Below are 21,020 nucleotides of genomic sequence, written 5' to 3'. Positions count from 1 at the left end.
TTATATTCCAAATTTGTTCCAATTTTTTAGAAATGTTTGAAAGTTTGAAAAGTATACACAATTTTAAATACTGTTACAGTGTTAAAAAAATTGCATTGTTCTTAAAAAATAAAAACTTAAAAATGTACATATTTCAAATTTCATTGGTAATTTCAACAAATGATTTGTGTTTGAAGAAACATATATTCAAGACACGTACGTGCTTTCAATAAATATTTAGAAATTCAAATTTTATTACTATTTCCAAAGAAGTGAATATTTCCTAAAATTTTGAATATTTTAAGAAAATAAAAGTTTTTCAAAATTCCAAACTTAAAAAAAAAATCAAACAATGCTGGAACAAAATTTGAAAACAACATTTATCTAAAAAACATCTAAACAGTATTGAAAACAATTTTTTTAAAACTCCAAAATTCCTTTTGAATTTATGAACAAATAATTTTAAAATGGGAACAAATTTTGATGGATGGAAATATTTTGCAAACATTTCTTTTTTACAATTTCCAAAAGTTTTGCAAAAACAAACCTTTTTGAATTTATGGAAATTTGGATTTTTTGAAAATTTCTGAACGTTTTCATGAAAAATAAAAATCAACTTGAACAATAAAACTAAAAATGGAAAAGAAAAGAAAGAAGTAATAAAACAAAAAGTATGAGAAAATAACCAATAAAGCAAACAAAAAAAAAGACCCGCTTAAAAAACTTTCTAGAAAGTTTATGAAACCGACAAAAACCAGGGTTGGAACCTTCAAATCATAACCAACCTACACATTAAACGGGTCATCTCAACGGATCGTCTGCTTCCCCTTTCTTGTGCGAACGATTGATAGTTTGACCATTAATGCATTATTAATTAAGGAATTATGGTTATTGATGTTATACTATCACGGAATTCTGAAACCTTAACATAGAAGTATTGTACGCGTGGTGGTGGGAGAGCCTCGGAATTAGATACTTGGATGAGTGTGTGTCGTGAGTCGATATCGTGGCAACCATACGAGACATACACGGACCCAAAGTTTTGTGTGTTGATCAGTGTCAAAGTTTGAAAGAACATTTCCTGAGAGCTCAAACCAAAATCAAACACTATGCCGATCATCAGAGGAGTGAAAGGAAATTACAACTGGGGGACAAAGTGTGCTTAAAGTTGCAGCATTATGCTCAACTCTCTGTGGCTAACAGAACATGTCGTAAGTTGGCCATGAAATTCTTTGGCCCTTCTGTAGTCCTGAAAAGGTGTGAACCAGTTGCCTAAAAATTATAGTTATTAGAGAAAACTCTAACACACCCGGTGTTTCATGTCTCTCATCTCGAAGAATATGTCTCACACCACACTCTTGTCTTCTCTGTAGTACCAACTCAGGTACATTTGGCAGAGAGTGGTGGCACTGAAGAATTTTTTGAAGAGACGACTGGTCAAGAAGAGTAACAATGTTCATCTATAGATCCTAGTGAAGTGGACAACTTATGAGCGACAACAACAACGTGAAAAGTCTATGATGTACCGAGAACATACTATCTAGTGGCATCAGCTTGGGTACAAGTGGGATCTTCACGGAGAGCACCTATCAGCATGGCGGCTACCAACCGTGCAGCTAAGAGGGGTCCGATAATGTGTGAGACTGGGAGAGTTGTTAGGCCAATCCCGTAGTGTTTGATTTGTTGGACTGAGCCCATGGGTGAGTGTGTGCATGTGTGGCCGATGGCCGAGTCAGGGGTTTATAACCCGGCGTGTATTGCTTTAGTTCGACAACTTGAATGAATCAATTCATAACTCCCTTCCTTCTTCTTCTTCTTCCCTGCGAAAACGACACCTACCCTATCTACCAACCCCTCTGGGGTCATTGTGAGGTCTAGGCATATCGCAGATGCAATGCATTATTTGTCTTGCATTGCAAGGGTAACCTTTAACTAGTTTTTTTTCAGCCCAATCAGCGTTCTTTTAGGGCTGGAGGGAGAAGATTTCACTGGTTGTTTGGGCTGCACACACAGCAGAAACGTTCGGCCCAATTCCACACCCGTAAGGGAAGCTAGGTCGGGGGCCCACGTCCACCACCCCCCGTGTGTTTCCTCTTCCTCCGGCCCCTGTCGCCTCCTCTCGTGCAAGCACCGCACCGGGCTCTCCCCTCCCTCCCACGGATCCCGGCGGCCCGTCCCCGACGCTCCCTGCCGCCGGCGCCCGCCCGATTCGCCGATCCGCGCACCGCCCGAATGGAGCCGGCTGAGGCGGGAGGCGGCATCGCCGCCGCGAGGAGCAGCCCGGCCGCCGTGCAGGCCACCAACGACGACGCCGCCGCGAGCAAGCTGTAACGCCCCCACCTCCTCTCCCTCCCCTTCCTTCCTTCCCCACCCCGCCGCATCTCCCCGCCTCATTTTCCACTGCTTCCCAGCTCGTGTGTGTGTGTGTCCTCCGTTGTTGTAGCAGCGGGCGGCTGTGATTCATGGAAATCGTTTCAGCCAGGGTTCCATATGAAATCTGCTCTTAGCTTATCTGTCCCCCAATTCCCATTTTGTCCGCCCCCGTTCTGCAAGGGATTAAACAGAGCGACAGAAATGCCATTATGCAAGTAAAACTCTGTTTGTGCTGTAGATCACTATTGGTTGAGTTAACTGATGACCTGAACTGGGGTTCGCGCATAGTGGACAACATTGTAGGCTGCAGACTTGGGGTTAAACTTATGTTTGCTGTGTGACATAATCATCCTCATTCGCAGGTCCTGCGTTACCAAAGGATACATGAAGGATGACTACGTGCACCACTTTGTTAGGAGGACGACAAAGAGAGCGCCCATAATCAATCGTGGTAAGTAGTTTATTACGATTTTTAATACAGTTCTCTGAAAACTGTGTGAAAATCCTTAATTTTCTTTTGTTCAAAATGACTTTGCAAAGGCTACTATGCCCGCTGGTCTGTTCTCAGGAAGCTTATGCTCCAGTTCCTAAGTGCTGGGAATGGCAGTAATGATCAGAAGAAGAAACAGATATTATCTCTTGGCGCTGGCTTTGACACGACATTTTTCCAGTTGCAGGTTAGTTTTCAACTCCATCCTTCATGTACATTACAAGTTCATGCTTACCGCCCATTTCCTGACCCATTTAATATGCCTCGACAAAACATTTAAGTTAAACCTAAACCCGATGTGCTTCATTTTCATTAACTAGCTGACAACGTTCCGGTATTCCCATGGATGAACTGTTTTGTGTTTTGGTTGGAGGAAGTGGTGAAGGTCAAACTACATGAATTGTGTTGATGCTTTTATAATATTGATTTACCCATTTCTTTTTCTGCTCTGTATTTGTATAGGATGAAGGGCTTGCTCCATACCTTTATGTAGAGCTGGATTTTCAGGAGGTATGGAAAATGTTTTGCTTTATGCATTCAAGTGTATCTTACTACTTCACACAGTATCATTTCTGGGTTAAGATTCACTATGCTGGTCAATATATCGTGTCTTCCTTCCAAATACCAGCTACTTATCTTTGTACAAGCAAGTAATATCTGGCAACTTCCGACGTTTGGCAGGTAACCAGCAAAAAGGCTGCCATCATCAACCACTATAATGACATGAAGGAAAAATTAGGACCTGATGCTTCAATTTCAATTGGTAGTCCACTCATTACTCTAAATTTTAATGTCTGCTGCCTGCCTGGCCCTATTTGCATCTAAGAACATTCCTAATTGTGCCACAATTTCCGCATCATGTGTTTGGTTCTGGTCATAGTTGTAGCTTGCTACTCTTAATTTCTATATGGCTCATATGTCACTGACACAATCATTTACCAACCTTTCCATACTTGTGGCTTCAATTTTGTTGGTCACATTCTCTACACACTGCCTGGGCTTAGCCGTGGCATATTAATCTTGAACCAAACATGTTCTAAACTTGTCCACTCATGCCACTACAATTCCTTTTTATGTATATCTTGTGTGCATGTTATCTTGGGTGATGTATCTTTTGCAGAAATATAATGTTGTTAACAACAAGCAAGAATGATTTTTGTTTTGTTTTGTACTCCCTCCGTTCCTAAGTTTTGGCAGTTCAATTTGAACTACCAAAACGTCATATATTTGAACTACCAAAACGTCATATATTTAGGAATGGAGGGAGTAGTCAATACCAGATTTGATAGTTTTGAATTTTTTGGTTTATTTATCCAGGTTTCTTTCAAATTCGGCAGTACCGTTGGTTATAACATGATATGTGTTGGCTTATAGTGAGTTAGTTTTATGGTAGGAAGCATGGCCTGTTGGTTATTGTAGTAGAAAGTTTCTGTTATACTTCCATCTTCCATTCTGTCTGGAAGAAAAATTTCCTTTGTTAGAACTTCAACGGAAAATGTATCAGTCTTAGTTCTAACAATTGTAAGTTCAACTGTTGAAGTGGTCATTCCTTGTCGCTGAATTTGGCATTTATCCATTCTCCATGTGCCTGCACAATAATTGACAGTGGCCGAATATATTTCAGAAAAAGGCGAAGTGACGAGTACAAATTACAAGCTATTTTCTGCTGATATTCGTGATATACCGAAGCTAGATGCAGTTATTCGCATGGCTGAAATGGACCCTAGGTATGTTATATGCATCCTATGTTTTCTTCCTTTTTTATTCCCTTTATGCTGTTCGAAGTGGCCACGTTCTGTTAGCTCAATCAAATTTTCTACCCTGCATGATGCTCACATGTTATAACTAAATTTATGTCATGTTTATATTAATGTACAGTCGTAATGTCACATCAGCTGAAAAAGTGGGTTTCCTATTGTTGTTTATTGAACATGTCTTGGTTCACTTTTGGATTAGCTTGGATGAGAATCTATTTTATCTTCTAATGAAATTTTGATTGGCTTGAGGTTATGCTGCAGAGTTATTTCCATTCTTGACTTGAATCATAAGCCAGCTTTTCAAGCTTTTGATAAATCTTTCTGTTGTCATCAGCTTGCCGACCTTTATAATTGCAGAGTGTGTTCTGATTTACTTAGATCCAACTTCAACCGATGCTATTGTTAGTTGGGCATCCGAAAAGTTCTCCAGTGCAATTTTTTTCTTATATGAGCAGGTTGAACAATTCTCTCATTGATGTACTCTTTTGCACGCTTATATTTTATAGCTTTTGGCACTGTTGACTCGTATGTTGATGCAGATCCATCCAGATGATGCATTTGGGGAGCAAATGATTAGGAATCTTGAGGTACCTTTTTTACCTGTGCTTCACACTTCCATTGTGGTGCATGAACCATCCGTCTTGAGGAATGATTGAAAATTTTGGTATATTGTTTTATGTAGGAAATATATGCTTGAATACCATTTCTATTTCTATGATAAAGTTCAGCTAATTTGATGACACCAAAGAAATAGCTTGACTACAGTTATGTGCTTCCAGTGATCAAGAGACCTCCTTTTTGTTAATAAGAGGAACATATATCTTATAATAAGAAATATCATATCGGTTAGTTAGTATCTAGACACTGAACGAGGTCTGCAACTGAGTGTGGAAGTAGTCAGGTACATTATTTAGGGTTCTCACTTGAACAAATGTAAGTTGTGGCCTTTGTTTATCATGGACTATTTCTGTGATTCATTCACCATAACCTATGTAATGGCTTTTTAAAACTATGGAAAGACTGGCCGGTAGCTGTATGGCAATTAAAGGAGAGAGCATATGGTGTTATTGTATCCATAACTGAAGAATGAGAAGGCAAACTAAAATTGCAACATGATGGGAACTGTTCGTTTAAAGTCAATTGCCATGTTGGTGTGTACGGTCAAATATATGAATCTATTTGCTATAGTATCTCGATTGACGGAGCACATCTTACTCGTATAAATGAAAATAGATGGTACTCTTGCTGTTGGGTAGCACCTGTTATTTTCTCTGCTGTGCATATATATATTGATCACTGGGGTATCTGCCACTTCATCTGTAGCATTGATGCATAATTTAACTCTTTTTGTTGTTCTACTAATGCAGAGTAGAGGATGCCCTCTCCTTGGCATAAATGCTACACCAACATTAAGTCATAAGGAGAAACTTTTTCTTAATCATGGATGGAAGGTGTACATTTGATTAACACTAAAACTTTAATATTGCTAGTCTTTATGGGGATCTTACGATTGATTTTTCAGAGAGCTGTTGCATGGGATATGCTGAAAATATATAATGATTTCATTGATGGTGGAGAAAGGCGTAGGTAATGTTTCTGGTAGTCTCTGAAAAATAAATTTATTGCTCCATAGCGTTTCACATATGATACTGACAGAGGGGTTAAGTTCCGGTTTATGTGACTTTGCACTTGCTTTGTTTTGTTGCCGCCATAACTGATGGAACTGAATGGTTGTAGGATTGAGCGGCTAGAATTGTTTGATGAGTTTGAAGAGTGGCATATGATGCAGGTAATGTACTATCAGTCTTTGAGGAATCCCGTTTCCCATACAAATATCATTGCTAATGTATGTGCTCTTCTGATCTCTTGTGGGTAACATTTTCTGTTTCCAGGAACACTATTGTGTTGCGTATGGGATAAATGACACCGAGGTTAGCATTTCACCCTTTCAGCAACCAACCGCTGTACCTAAACTGGAAAATGCCCACAGGCATACTTGTCGATCTTGGAATATACGTTTTATAGATCCGGTTCAAGGAGTAGCACTCCTCCGCTTTAGCAGCAAGGCTCGAACTGCATTCGAGAGGACTAACAGCTCAGTCTTCAACTTTTAGGGGATATTCGATGATTTTGGGTTCAAGGAGTAGCACTCCTCCGCTTTAGCAGCAGGCGGGCAGGCATCAGAAGCATGCGAATGCAAGGCGATTCGAACTGGAGAAGCCCCACAGGAACTTGTACTTGGACTGCGATACCTTTTTCGGTTTACAAGGAATGATGGCTGTAACATAACATTGTACTCCCTCTGTAAAGAGTACATATTATCTGCAAACCCATCAACTTTTTCTGGTAACTTAGTGGCACGCCTCGCTTCATAATCTGTTCAATGACCGTTGTCAGTAGCTGGATGCTGTTGTTAGTCTGATTATTATGTGAGAAAAATGATGACACATGATGTGTGGCATACTGGCATGTGTTTGGTGCTGTGGAGCCTGGCTAGGCCTCGAATATCCCGAATAGAGGACGGGTTACATGAAGCCCGTTTAGCGTGTTTCTTTTGCACACACCTGTAAAAAAATACACACCTCTGGCCGTTGGTTTCGTTTCTGACTGAAAATCACTTATGACCGGTATAATACACCTGTAAATTTGACACCTTTGTATTACAATACACCGCATCCAAGCACGGCCTAAAACAACATATTTCCACAGCCCAAAAAAAGTTAAAAAAAATATACATATAGAAATACATGTATAACACGTTCTAGAAAAGTTGGCATAGACAAAAAAAGATAAATATGTTCATGGTAATAGGCCAGTTTTTTTTATTCTTGGGCGGGATTTTGTTCCTTTTGCACAGCTTGCAAATCATAATATTTTCGAATGGAATTTTACAGATCCGTCATGAATATATATAAGTTTTCACACGATTTGTTTTGATTTTTTTTAAACTTAAAAATATCAATTTTGATTTTTTTTTTGGAAAACAGGCTCCAAGAAGCCCGTCCTCCAAAAAGTCCCTTGCCTGGATGATGGGAACCAAGTGGGGAAGAGGCAGAGATAATATTGTGCCAAAGGCAGCTATAGGGTCCTAAGTTTGTTAGAACATCTCCAAGAAATGATGTAGATGTAAAATAACTAAACTTTACATCACGAATGCACTAAAACAGTGTGTTCAAAAGATGATGTAACAAAAATTACATGAAATATTTGTAGTAGATGCATTTGGTGATGCAATTTTGCATCACCTGATGCATCAGTAAAAATGTAGCCGGCCACATGAACACCCCTACCGATTGAAACTTCATTCTCCCCATTCCGTGTGACAGCAGCGCGACCTCTTGTCGTCGCCGTCGCCGTCGTTACCAAAACCCACCTGTTGCACTGTCCATCCCATCCCCTTTGCCGTCGGATTCGTCACTTCCTCATCGCCAAATCAGACGAATCGGCCGCCGCAAAGCCACTCCGTCGCCGCTGCAGCGTCCGAATTTGCTGTCATCCCGTCTTAGCTGAAATGATATATTATACTCATTTCGTTCCTAAATATAAATTTTCTTTTAATTTTTAACTATAAATTACATATGAATATATATAAACATATTTTTAAATATAAATTTATTATTTTATTTCGTATGTATGTAGTTTATAATGATTAGGGGCCGTATGCATTGTGTTGATGCAGAGGCCGGAGATAACCCTCCTTCTTTAAAAAAAAAATGTACGTAGTTTATAATGAAATGTGTGGAAAGACTTGTATTTAGCGATCGAGGGAGAAGAGGAAAACGCTGAAGAGAGGTTGGTTGTCCTTTCCTTTGTAGCCGGACTGGAACATAACGCCTACCCGCTGAGCCGCACCGCGACCTGACTCCGACCCCCCGACGCGTCTCGCATCCTCTCCCCTTTCTTTCTTGAGGCCAAAGCCGCAGACACACACGCCGTCGCCGCTCCCCATCCCGTCCGCTCGCTCGCTCGCCGCTGCGCCGATCTCCGCCGCCATGGACGCCTCCTCCTCGCTCATGGGCGGCCCCGCCTCCGCCGACGCGCCCACCGACGGGGAGCACCGGATGGGCACCACCATCGTCGGCGTCTGCTACGACGGCGGCGTGGTCCTCGCCGCCGACTCCAGGACCAGCACCGGTACGCCACCCCCCCTCCCTCCTCCTAACCCTTGACGCGGCCTGCTTCTCCCGTGGACGCAGTGGCGGTCAGGTTTGTGCTGGAGACGGCCGCGTCGGGGGCCCGATTCAGCTCGTAGATCGCGGGGGGAAACTGAGGGATGTGGCTGCTGCTGCCGTTGCCATGTTATATTTGTGGCGCCTCTACTGATTCGTTATTCCACCTCCCGAATAGTTGCGAGATCAGCGGAAATCGTCCGCGTCTTCAGTCGACGGGAGTAATCTGATTGTTAAGTAATTAGGGGGGGGGGGGGGGGGGGGGGGGGGGATGCGCCCTTTACCTTATAATATAGGTTTGGGAGTAGCACCACCATTTGTGGTTTAGCGAATCAGAGCTCCAGGTACTTGTTAACATATATGCGAAATTCGAAATTCCATGGACAAACCTTGTTTTTCTTGCCAGATGCAAACGAGTCTGGGGTTTACCAGAATACTACTCCCTCTGTTCTTAAATACAAGTCTTTTTAGAGATTTCACTAGGAGACTACACACGGAGCAAAATGAGTGAATCTACACGCTAAAGTATGTCTATATACATCCGTATGGAGTCTTCTAGTGAAACATCTAAAATGACTTGTATTTAGGAACGGAGGGAGTAATTATCACTGGAGCAGTGAGAATTAGATGCAAACAATACAATTGCTTAGTAGGATGTTCTTACTGAGCCATAGAATTAGATGCAAACGAGTCTGGGGTTTACCAGAATAGTAGTTATCATTGGAGCAGTGAGAATTAGACGCAAACAAATCAATTGCTTAGTATGTTCTTACTGGGCTACTAGACAACATGCCTGACGAAGTCTTGTGCTTACAGTCGAATTGAAGGAAGCCAGCATTGATTTGTTTTGCTCTCTGGATTTATTTGCTTAACGTAATACGTTGTGCTTTTGCCTGATCTTAACTCGCAGGAATGTATGTGGCAAACCGTGCTTCGGACAAGATTAGTCAGCTCACAGATAATGTCTATGTCTGCCGCTCCGGATCTGTAAGCGCTTATGTTTATGCACAAGATTGGGCACACTCTCATGTTGTTATCACGTGTTACTGTGACATTCAGTTGTTTGAGTAGGCACCATTCAGTTAGTCTATTTCATAAGTTAGTCTTACTTTCACTTCTTAATTATTCCCTGAATCAATGAGCAGGGTATGTTTGATTGCTGGTGTTGATAATAAACAAAACAAACAAAATATAACAAGACAAGATTTTGTGTTTTTCTTTTGCATGCCGCCATTTTGTCGTCGCCTTATCATTGCTTGTCTCGTGGAAGAGTGGAACTCTTGAGTTGTGACAGGCCATCATTTGTTTTCATAGGCTGCTTTAATTTTTGGTAGTCACACATCCCATTTTCTGCTTATAAGTTCTATGTCTCACATGTAACATGCTTCTCATTATCTTGCAGGCTGCGGATACACAAATTATTTCAGATTATGTACGCTATTTTCTCCACCAACACACGTAAGTACTATGTGCAAAACACAGTTTTTGCTTCTAAATCAGAGTAGGATGGCACTGAATGAATCGAATGGAACTTAGATTTCAATTGTCAATATGATTGCAGTCAGTTGAGTGTTCGATATGCAAGTTGGCTGATGTTAAATTTGTCCTCCTTGTACAGAATTCAGCTTGGGCAACCTGCTACCGTGAAAGTTGCATCCAACTTGGTTAGGTTGCTGGCCTATCAGAACAAGGTATGTCCTTTGTAGCCATCACAAGAATGTTCACCTTCTTGATACACAGCATGTCATTTCTGATATTTGTTATCACTGTCCAGAGCATGTTGCAAGCTGGAATGATAGTTGGTGGATGGGATAAGTACGAAGGAGGCCAAATTTACTCAGTCCCTCTTGGTGGGACAATTCTGAGGCAACCATTTGCAATTGGAGGTAAGGTTTCCCAACAGAAGTGCATGATTCCTTGCCTATACTTGAATTGACATCCTTGAGAAGCTTCTAGTACTCGTTTGCAACAAACCTTTGTGCACTCTGTTAATCACACTTGTCCTGGTTGACTGTAACCTGGCTCTGCTGAGTGCTGAGGAACACTGAGCACACCATTGTGTTAATCCAGCTTTAGTGTACGCTATACCAGGTGCAGGTTCTCATACTTCTATTATCGCTGACCTTTTTCAGGATCTGGTTCCAGCTATCTGTATGGATTGATGGACCATGAATGGAAAGAGGGGATGACCCAGGAAGAAGCTGAGGTACGTCATTTAGTGTCTTCTGAGGAACTAGAGAGTATTCTTTGATCTTTTCTGCTAAACAATGGAGTAATGGGACATAGCTTGTTTAATGTGTGAGGCACAGTCCAGTCTAAAGCTATGTATAATTCTCATCTTGCGGCTATCATTGTTTCCTTGGTTGGACTCCTAATTTTTATTGTAGTTAAATGGTGCTCTTATATTTCCTTAAAGTGGAATAAAGCTTTCTGATGTCTCTTCTGTCAGTTTGGCGCATCATTAGCATCGAAAAAGTACTTTGTAATATTGATTGTATATTAGTTGTGAATCGTTGGACGGAAACATCTTTACTCATTAATTCAAGCTTTGAATCCTTGCAGCGCATCTCCTAACATGTTCTTCTTATCCTTATCTTAACAGAAGTTTGTGGTGAAGGTGGTTTCCCTTGCTATTGCACGTGACGGTGCTAGTGGAGGGGTTGTTCGCACCGTTACTGTAAGTGTTCTTTTCATGCAAATTTCATGCTTAGTTTCCTTTGGTTCAGAAATAGACAACATCATAGGAACTTGAACTTGTTGATTTGGATAGACTTTATTTCTACAACATAAAGATGATAGATACAACCTGGCATGGTGTCTCTTGTGATTGCTTTAGAAACCAACCCAGTCATCATAACTCAAAAGGAAAACCAATATGTGACTTAGTCCCTTGTGATGTGTTTCTGAAAAGAGATCAGTAAAAATCTCAAAACAAATTTCTGCTGACACTATAATTTGGCATAGGTTAACACCAAACTGTGCCTAGATGTTCCTTATGTCCTGTCTTTTTTTGTTGTTGAAAAATCTTGTATGTGCAAACTGTGCCTGTTGCTGATTAAACCATCACATTGAAATGTGGTTCCCTTTTAAACATGGATGTGAAGTGTCGTTTTTTGGGGTGCAAAACCCTTGTCTGCTTGGACGTACTGATTTGAGACCATCGTGCAGATAAATGAGGAGGGCGTTAAGAGGAGCTTCCACCCTGGTGACAAGCTGCCACTGTGGCATGAGGAGATGGAGCCCCAGAACTCGCTCCTGGACATCCTCGCGGCCGGGAGCTCTGATGCCATGGTCCAGTGATATTTGCGTGCTTCCCACTACTGTACCTGATGATGACTTGTTCTAGATTTGAGCTGAATGTTGTTAAGAGATTGTGCCGAATTGTTCCACACCAACTTATTTTCCTTGTTATTACGAATTAATAGCACTGTACATTCCTTGTTCGATTGACCCGTGCCCTCCCGTGCAACTCAAACCCTCTCGGAGTACTCTTCGTCGGTTGCTGATTTTTTTAGAAAAGAAAACACCCGTGAAACCTGATGCGACGTCAATGATCAATGGTGAGATGTGAAGCGTGATTCAAACAGAATGATTGGAATGCTGCTGGTTCGATCTGGTTTGTCGCTTGCATTTTGTTTCTGCGAGTCTGGCTATGCTACCACAGAGAGCAGCATGGCAGGGCTTAGTTTGGAGGCTCCCAGGTTTTGGATTTATGAGAACGACCCTGCTAGCTCAAAATCTGCACATCTGGCAATTATTTTAGTACTATCATTAATTCACTATGCAGCATGGCGCAACTCATCATCAACCAAAAAAAAGAGACACAGATGTAGCACAAGTCTGGGTGAACTCTGAAACCGGACTGTGTCATACAAGCGGCCATGAACAGGCCATGGCTAGAAAGTGTTTCTTAAGCGTGTGTGTGGGCGCGCCTTTGATGTTTTCAAAAATGAAGGTGCGAAGATGAACTGGATGAATATCATCGTGCCATAAGCATTCAGATGCGTTTTTGAAATATAGGATGTGTTTGGTTGTCTGCATACAGACTAAGCAGAAATCGCATGAAAAAAAACAACTTGTTTGGTCGTCTAGGTTGCATTTTTTTGGCCTGCACGAAACCTAGAGCATTTTTGGGCCCGCATGTGGCGAAACGGTTGAATCGGCCGTTTTTGACGAGCCAAGCTCGCTTGAGCCATGCGTGCCCGTCATCTGCATACGTCGGAAAGCCCGGGAGACAACGTGACGACTAATAACCCCCCTCACTCTCTTTCCGGTCACCTTTCACGCCCATTCACATCACAGTCCCTCTCTCCCCCTCACCGCCCCTTCGGTCTCTTCGATGGCACGCCCACCCCTTCCCATCTTTGCCTGCAGCTACCCAATCAAGACCATTGGGTGACTGTCCTCTCCTTTAGCGGTATTGACGTCATGGCGGCCGTTCGTACGCCGTCCCCCTTCTGCACCAGGACGCAACCACGGGCGGCTCCGGCTCTGATTTTGGACCTAGCCGTTCCGAGTTCGACTAATTTAAATCATGGAGATCACAAATTGCACGTCGATCAAAAATTAAATCACGAAGAAACGAAGAGAAGGTACCTTTGGCCGGTAGCAAATCCGTCGGCCGAAAGCAAATCTGCGTCCTCGTACTTCCTCACCATCAACTGAAAGAAAATCAGATACCGCCGCCCCCAACTATCGCTATGATCCTACCCGTGGCATCGGAATGCGTGGGGTTGTGACAACGATGGTACGGCTCAATCACGACTAGATCCGCCCATAACAAGGCACCGTGCCAAGCTCCGGGACAGATCCATGGCGTCGGCGATGGCCACAAGCCCGTGTAAAAGATTGGCCTCTCCCGAGCTACAAACTTGATGGAGAAGATGCAGAAGGGGGCGGCTGAAGAAGTCGACGACGCAGGATGACCGGGGGAGGAGGGCTGGCAAATATCGTCGGGGATTTGCGACGGAGGGCCGCAAGCACAGGTTGAAATTTCCTCCCGCCAACGCGCGTGAGGGACAAATGGAACGACAAAAAGGGGCGAAGAACTGGAGATTTGACGGGCACGGAACCAAATATGCAGCTTTTCACTATATTTTTTCTGGACGAGCCGTTTTATGGGACCTTCTCATAACAATTTTTCGTTTCGATCACGTAGAACAGTTTTTTTGATAAACCCTTAAAACAGTGGTTTTATTTTTTGATAGACCACAGGAGATTCTTTTTTTATTAGATAAAAGGGACCTGATGGCCCACATTTTCATTACAAAAATAGGAGTACGGATACATCAGAATGTAACAACACATTTTGTCAAACCTGATGCATCACCGCATGAGCCGATCAACAATGTACATTCTAGAACATATATAGGATGCAAAACCACCCACTACAGAGGAGATAATAGATTCAACCATCTTTACATACTGCACATCCATCAAAACAAAAGAGAAGACTACAATCTGGACACATCGTGAAGGCGTCCAATACTCGGGTATAAACAAAGTAGATTCTTTGAGAAGAAGGATTCCACCCATGTGCTCTTTTGTAGACTTCGTTTGCTACTCGAGCTAGCCTCTTGGAAACCTCCTTAAGCATTTTTTGCACTCCTTTTCTCTATAGAATCACCCATGAATCAAACAAAGAACACAAGGTAAATATTAGATTGGTAGCACTCGAAATGAAGACACGTTGAAAACAGGATTTGTTCCTTGTCTTCCAGATTGTCATCAAAGCAGCAGCACCAATAGGATCAACAACTAGGATAGGATGGTATCTAGTTTTGACACAAATCAAAGAAAGACAAAGGTAACTTTAGGTATGTATGTAGCCATATTTTATTTTATAACGTGTATGGGATACCTATAATAGTCTTATACCCTTTTTCATATAGCCGGGTATATATATGTGCATACACATTGGTTATACTGTTTTATTTTTTTAGTTCATTGAGTATATATTAAAAGATTTATGTGAGCATGTCGTATAACATATTTGGGTATACTAGCTAGGAGTTCATTAGGTATATTTTATGTAACCGAGTATATGTGTAGCCATATTTTATATGGCCTGTTATATACGTACCCGCGTATATACATAATTTTGTTATCAGATACCGGATACTAGTATTAGGTAGTTGGGAAATAAATAAATTATTCGGTATATATACAACCCACGTATGTGTATTATTTCATTAATGGGTCTTCGATGTCCATATTAGATAGTTGGGAAAAAATGAAATAGTTCAAAAAATATTGTGTATATACGTTGGTAGGTATTAGATACTTGCATGTATTAGATATTTAGGAAACCAAAATACGCGCATTAGATAAACATAGCAGCTTAAATAAAATAAAACATTAATACTATTTATTGTATGGCGAGTCTTGCATGTCTAATAGTTAGGAAAAAAACAGAGTCATAAGTATGGAAAGTCTTGCATGAGGAATAATTAGGAAACTAATCAAATATACCACGGTTTTTAAAACAATCAAGGTGCCGAGGCACCTAGGTGCCCTAAACATTTGACCTATATATATAGGTAAAATGTTTGGGACACCTAGGTGCATGGGCACCTTGATCGGGTCCAACCCGTTAGTGCATTCTTTATAAATTCTGTTTTGTTTCCTACTATTTACATGCAAGACTTTTCATGTATGAGATGGAATCAAGTATTTTAAATTCTCTAAATTAGTACATTTTCTTTTATTGCTTTCCTTCTCTCATACATTTTAATGCAGACGTGTACATTATGTATGTGCGGTTATATAGTGAAATTAATTTCGTACCATGCCCTTATATTTGCGTAGAGATACATCTAGAGAAAAAGTTAGGTATCATACCCACTTTGTGACTACATATAATACCTATATATTATTGGATAGGTACTCATAAAGTTTACGCCGGATTGTGTACTTGTAGAAAAATATGATGTATCGTATCCACTTTATGACTATAGATAATATCTATGTATTATTGGATATGTACTCATAAATTTTACGCGAGGGTATGTACTTGTAGAAAAATATGATGCATATGCACATACCTAAAAATATATTGAGTACTCTTACTTCCGCATATCCATAAATGTATTGGCTACTATCAATTTCACATCATTTGACATATCCAAACATAATATACTCCTTTTGAATACATACCCATAAATGGTATACCCGGAAATAAAATACACATATATGCCTTGGACACATATCCATAAATGATATTGGTGACATACCCGTAAATAATATACCAAAATAAATACACTACCGTGTTCTACTATGTTCTAAAAATTAAAATGGTGTAATTTTAACGCCGGCATACCCAGAAATAATATAGTATTTTTTAATACATACTTGTAATTGTATTGGATAAATACCCATAAATAATATACCAAAAAATAAAGTACACGTATATGCCTTCAACACAAACTCGTAAATGATATTGGGGACATACCCGTAAATAATTTACCGAAAAGTAAAATGAACGTATTGTGTTCTAAAAAAATTGCATATTATTTACGGGTATGATGTTGAAGACATACCAAAAAGAAAAAAATACATGTATAGAAAAAAACAAAGAAGGAAAGAAGGGCACGTATCATGGAGTATGCACGGTCTTAATGGACCATTAACTATTGATTTTCTCTCTCCTATCTAATCTGGGTATTAATTGTCGATAACACGCAATAATTACCAATAATGGTCCTCTAAAAAACAGCTAACAGGTTCACCCATTAGTATTAATACCAGTAACACATGCACACATCTTAATGTAATCCAATGGTATATAGGCAAGGTGCCCCAAACGGGCGTTATATATATAGGGTCACGCTATTCGTCACCCTGGATGAGGAATAGTTATTCTTCACCCCCTTTATTTTTACATTAATACAACGTAATTTTACGTTTCTTAAATTTTAATCTGATCTCATACATAAAAATAGACCGTAAAAAAATAAATAGTCACCGTAAAAAATATTTTATGTCACGTAAAATTACAAACATAAAAACATAGTGTAAATTATACATAAAATGCCATTTTTCTGGTCTTATGATCTATATTTTTGTTTTATTATGGCAAATTGTCCGTAGTTAATCAATATAAATGTATCTATTTGTATTTCAAATTTAATTTATTTATGAAATAGTCGTAAAATTACCTCGAGTGAGGAATAATTTATTCTGCACCCTGGGTGATGAATAGAGTTTCTCTCTCTCTCCCTGCACCCTGGGTGATAAATTGTCTAGGGCACCTAGAAGCCTGGGCACCTTGATCGGGTCTAACCCGTTTGTGCATTTGTATAAAAGCAACCAGCCACACATTTAATTTCTTTCTAATTTGACCAGCATGCAAGACATACCATGTATGAGATGGTTCCAACGGATGGAAATTGCCTAATCAAGTGCATATATTCTTTATTGATTTCCTTCTGTCATAACTTTTCAAAAAATACTAACTAGATCAGTACATCATGTGGATGTTTTATACCCACCCAACTTTATACGACATACTCACCTAAATATTATAGTATACCCAACAAACTTAAAGTGAACAAATATACCTAAAAATAAAACACTAATACGTACAGCTATAAAATGATATACGCAAGTCCCAACATACCTATTATTAGAACATATGATTTTTTACAAATGATATACCTCTAGTGGAAATATACCCAATGTGTGTGCGCATGTATATACCTGTCTATGTGAAAAAGGGTATAAAGTTATTGTAGGTATCTAGTTAACATATATACCTATGTAGAAATGTGGTTACGTATATGTCCGCCTACGTTGAATATGGCATCCCTAGGTATTTGACTATCTGAACAAGGTATGATGTCATGCATGGTATTTTTTGTTTGCCAAAGAAATCGGTCACGGTTAATGCCATCCATTTATATGACCTAGAAATACATATACGTACATACATCTCCGGCTAGAAGTCATGAGGTATTAAATTATGTTCTCTCTCCTATCAACCAATTAAATAAGAATATAAATTACCATTACCAAATGAATGCTAATTAACTAACCCATTAATTATTATTTCCATACCAGCAAGTGCATTCAATTAAATTGGTAGGCAATCACATGACTTACGTGGGCAACCATATTTCAATCAATGTATGCATGCAAATGTTTTTTTGGAATGTGTTTGTTTGATGCGTGTGGATATGCCAATGCATATAGGATGATCGTTTGGGGCACCTAGGTGACCAGGCACCTTGCCTAGATTCCGTTCGATCATGTGATGCTTTCGTTTTTTAGATGGGCAGATTGAGTATTGGGTTTGACCCGTTAACCATTTCACTGCATAATAGGGTCGCGCTATTCGTCACCCTGGGTGAGGAATAGTTATTCTTCATCCCCCTTTATTTTCACATTAATATACCGTAATTTTACGTTTCCTAAATTTTAATCTTATCTCATACGTAAAAAGAGACCGTAAAAAATACATAGTCACCGTAAAAAATATTTTATGTCACGTAAAATTACAAACATAAAAACATAGTGTAAATTATACATAAAATGCGATTTTTCTGGTCTTATGATCTATATTTTTGTTATCTTATGGCAAATTTTCCGTAGTTAATCAATATATATGACAAATTTTATCTACCACCGGTGATAGTTACCACGACTTTCGTTTTGTATGTTGTCTGTAGTATCTATCAAATCGGAGAGTATGTACGCGTACTATGTAGTATATAATAATGTTTAGGTAGTATATATACTAAATTTTTGGTAATATGTATCATATTTTTTGTATGTTCTTTTTTACGTACAAAAATATATGTATTTCACAAATATAATAAAAACCATGGGCTAACTTGTAATTTTTTCATGTAACTCATTTTGAAAAATCTTATATAATATATAAACATAATAAAAATGATAAATTAATATATATATTACCGCATGATAGTATATGGAACATGCATGTGGGGTAATTACCCCTGGGTATATATATATATATATATATATATATATATATATATATATATATATATATATATATATATATCGCACACACATATATATGTATATATATATATATATGCGCGCGCGCGCACACACACACACACACACACAAATCCATTGCAATTAATTGTTAGTTTAACTCAAATGTCTAAGATAAATATTTCTGTGACTCCAAAAATATAGTTTAGGTTTTTCCTCTTGCCAATATTTTCACACAACAACAGGAACATTTTTTTGGAGTCAGTTGAGGCAATTTTATCATGGTCATTTATGTGAAAATGGTTTTCTGAGGCTTGCTAGATCCTCAATTCAATTTCAGTTGAATTAAAATGCATGCATGAAATGCAATGACAAAGCAAGCTAAAGCTAGGGATGTGACAGGACGGCCGTCATCGGAATATACAAGCCAAATTTAAAAAAGTGATTCCTAGTAGCATCAGAATGATACAACATGAGACTCTCTATTGGGGATATAAAAATGCTTATGTGCAACACAACATTTCATGTCACGGGGTTTAGATGCACCGTGGAAAGTTACACCAATCCTCAAGGTGAGAATGGGCGGTGCACGATACGGAAGAGGCTAGCAAATATGAGGAGGTGATAGTGCACATGTCCATTGTGTCATATTAGTCATGAAGAACTCATATACTTATTGCAAATTTTTATTAGTCTTGCCACAAATCAAAATACTACTCACATGCTCCGAGGGAGAGGGCTGGTGGGAATTAACCACTGCGCGACTCTGACTCAAAACAACACAAGGATTTCAACGAAGAATAGACATGCTCACACATCATCATCATGCCTTTTTAATTTTTTAGATAAACAAGAAGTTTAACATCTCTTAATATCGACACCTATTGGATTAATAATAATGAACTCACACCTTTTTCATATCACCATATCAATATCATTAACCCACAATTTCTCTATATGTGCTACATGATGTTTTTTTTATCATCATTCATTGAATACTCATTATTTTTGATCTAGTCTTATGACCCATGCAAATTATCATCACTATTTGTCCAGCTCTCAAACAATGATTGTGTTAGACTGAAAGTAAAAACAAACAAAAGCAAACGACACTTCAAGCAAAATCCATATCATGTGACGAATAAAAATATGGCTTCAACTAACATACCGATAAGCTCAAATACATAAATGAATTTAAATTTGCATGATTTATTTAGAATTTTTCCTAGCAAATATGGTGCACTATCTATTTAGTACATATACAGCTAATTAAAAAGGCAAGTGAGATTCTTTGTACCGGACCATAGGGCATGTTGATTTTACCTGCATGCATGCTTTATCAATGTATATTGATTTGACCTGCTTGTTTGGCTTGGATGCATGGACAGGATATGCGATGCGCCGTAAGCAGTTAGACAAAATCCACGTCCGACTTGTAAATCGTACTCTAATATATCTCCACAGTCCATACACAAAGCGGCAAGAGTCCCTCGTCAAACAGAACCCTAGACGAGGGTACTCGACCGATCTCCTCTCTCACGTGCCTCTGGTCCGCGATCAAAGGCCGGCGCCGCGCGCGGGAACCATGGACCAGACGGAAGCCCTGCCGGACGACGCGCTCGCGGCCATCCTCGGCCGCCTCCCGCCGCGCGACCTCGCCGCCTGCCGCTGCGTCCGCAAGGCGTGGCGCCCCATCGTCGACGCCCTCGGCCTGCTGCTCCCCCATGTGGTCCCGCTCACGCTCCGCGGCCTCTTCCTCAACTACGGCAACCGCGCGCGCCCGCGCTTCTTCGCCCGTCCGGCCGCCCCCTCCACGCGGCAGCCGGCGGTCGACGGCGATCTTGGGTTCCTGCCTCACTACGGCAGCGGTTCCAGACGGATCGTCGACCACTGCAACGGCCTCCTGCTGTACCGTGACCGGAGGAGACTCTCCGTTGTCAACCCCGCCACCAGCCGTTGGGAAGACCTTTCCTGGGAGGACGATGACGGCTGCCACGACGCGTGCCTCGTGTTCGACCCTGCCGTGTCCCTGCACTACGAGGTGTTCTCGGTCAGGCTCGAACCCCGGAAGGTGATAGGGAACCCAGCCGAACGGGATCTGATTGAATGCCCGTGGACGCTAGATGTATTCTCATCCAGCACAAGGCAGTGGCAGAAGAGGTTGTTTGTCCGCGAAGCCGACGCTCCAGAGACGGCGACTAATCTGCAACTAGATCCAGGAGAGCCAAGATCAATGTCGTGTTCCAGGAGTGTGTATTGGCGAGGATCACTCTACCTGCTGCATTGTTGTGG

General features: G+C 40.4%; 2 protein-coding genes across 4 annotated transcripts; both read left to right on the top strand.

Moving 5' to 3' along the window:
• The first annotated feature begins 2,068 nt into the window (after nucleotides 1-2,068).
• On the top strand, nucleotides 2,069-7,060 carry LOC123413516 (leucine carboxyl methyltransferase 1 homolog). Of its 3 annotated transcripts, XM_045106453.1 has the most exons (13): nucleotides 2,109-2,306; nucleotides 2,715-2,803; nucleotides 2,893-3,029; nucleotides 3,305-3,352; nucleotides 3,524-3,605; nucleotides 4,467-4,569; nucleotides 4,934-5,054; nucleotides 5,139-5,186; nucleotides 5,967-6,050; nucleotides 6,122-6,186; nucleotides 6,337-6,388; nucleotides 6,492-6,530; nucleotides 6,714-7,060. In XM_045106453.1, exons 1-13 carry the CDS (start codon nucleotides 2,212-2,214, stop codon nucleotides 6,744-6,746), a joined length of 996 nt encoding a protein of 331 aa, XP_044962388.1. In that variant the 5' UTR covers nucleotides 2,109-2,211; the 3' UTR covers nucleotides 6,747-7,060. The 3 variants fall into 3 exon arrangements, with proteins under 3 accessions (XP_044962387.1, XP_044962386.1, XP_044962388.1); XM_045106452.1 differs by lacking the exon at nucleotides 6,714-7,060 and having other exon boundaries at nucleotides 2,069-2,306; nucleotides 6,492-6,713; XM_045106451.1 differs by lacking the exon at nucleotides 6,714-7,060 and having other exon boundaries at nucleotides 2,069-2,306; nucleotides 4,449-4,569; nucleotides 6,492-6,713.
• A 1,362-nt stretch (nucleotides 7,061-8,422) lies between these two features.
• Nucleotides 8,423-12,200, top strand: LOC123413517 (proteasome subunit beta type-6-like). Its single transcript, XM_045106454.1, has 8 exons — nucleotides 8,423-8,733; nucleotides 9,679-9,755; nucleotides 10,171-10,226; nucleotides 10,387-10,459; nucleotides 10,543-10,654; nucleotides 10,901-10,974; nucleotides 11,371-11,445; nucleotides 11,937-12,200. Exons 1-8 carry the CDS (start codon nucleotides 8,592-8,594, stop codon nucleotides 12,066-12,068), a joined length of 741 nt encoding a protein of 246 aa, XP_044962389.1. The 5' UTR covers nucleotides 8,423-8,591; the 3' UTR covers nucleotides 12,069-12,200.
• Nucleotides 12,201-21,020: the final 8,820 nt, after the last annotated feature.

The sequence above is a fragment of the Hordeum vulgare genome, chromosome 7H (assembly GCF_904849725.1).
Source record: "Hordeum vulgare subsp. vulgare chromosome 7H, MorexV3_pseudomolecules_assembly, whole genome shotgun sequence".
Classification (NCBI taxonomy): domain Eukaryota; kingdom Viridiplantae; phylum Streptophyta; class Magnoliopsida; order Poales; family Poaceae; genus Hordeum; species Hordeum vulgare.
Note: the sequence above shows the minus strand (reverse complement) of the source record. Positions and strands in the feature narration are given on the sequence as shown.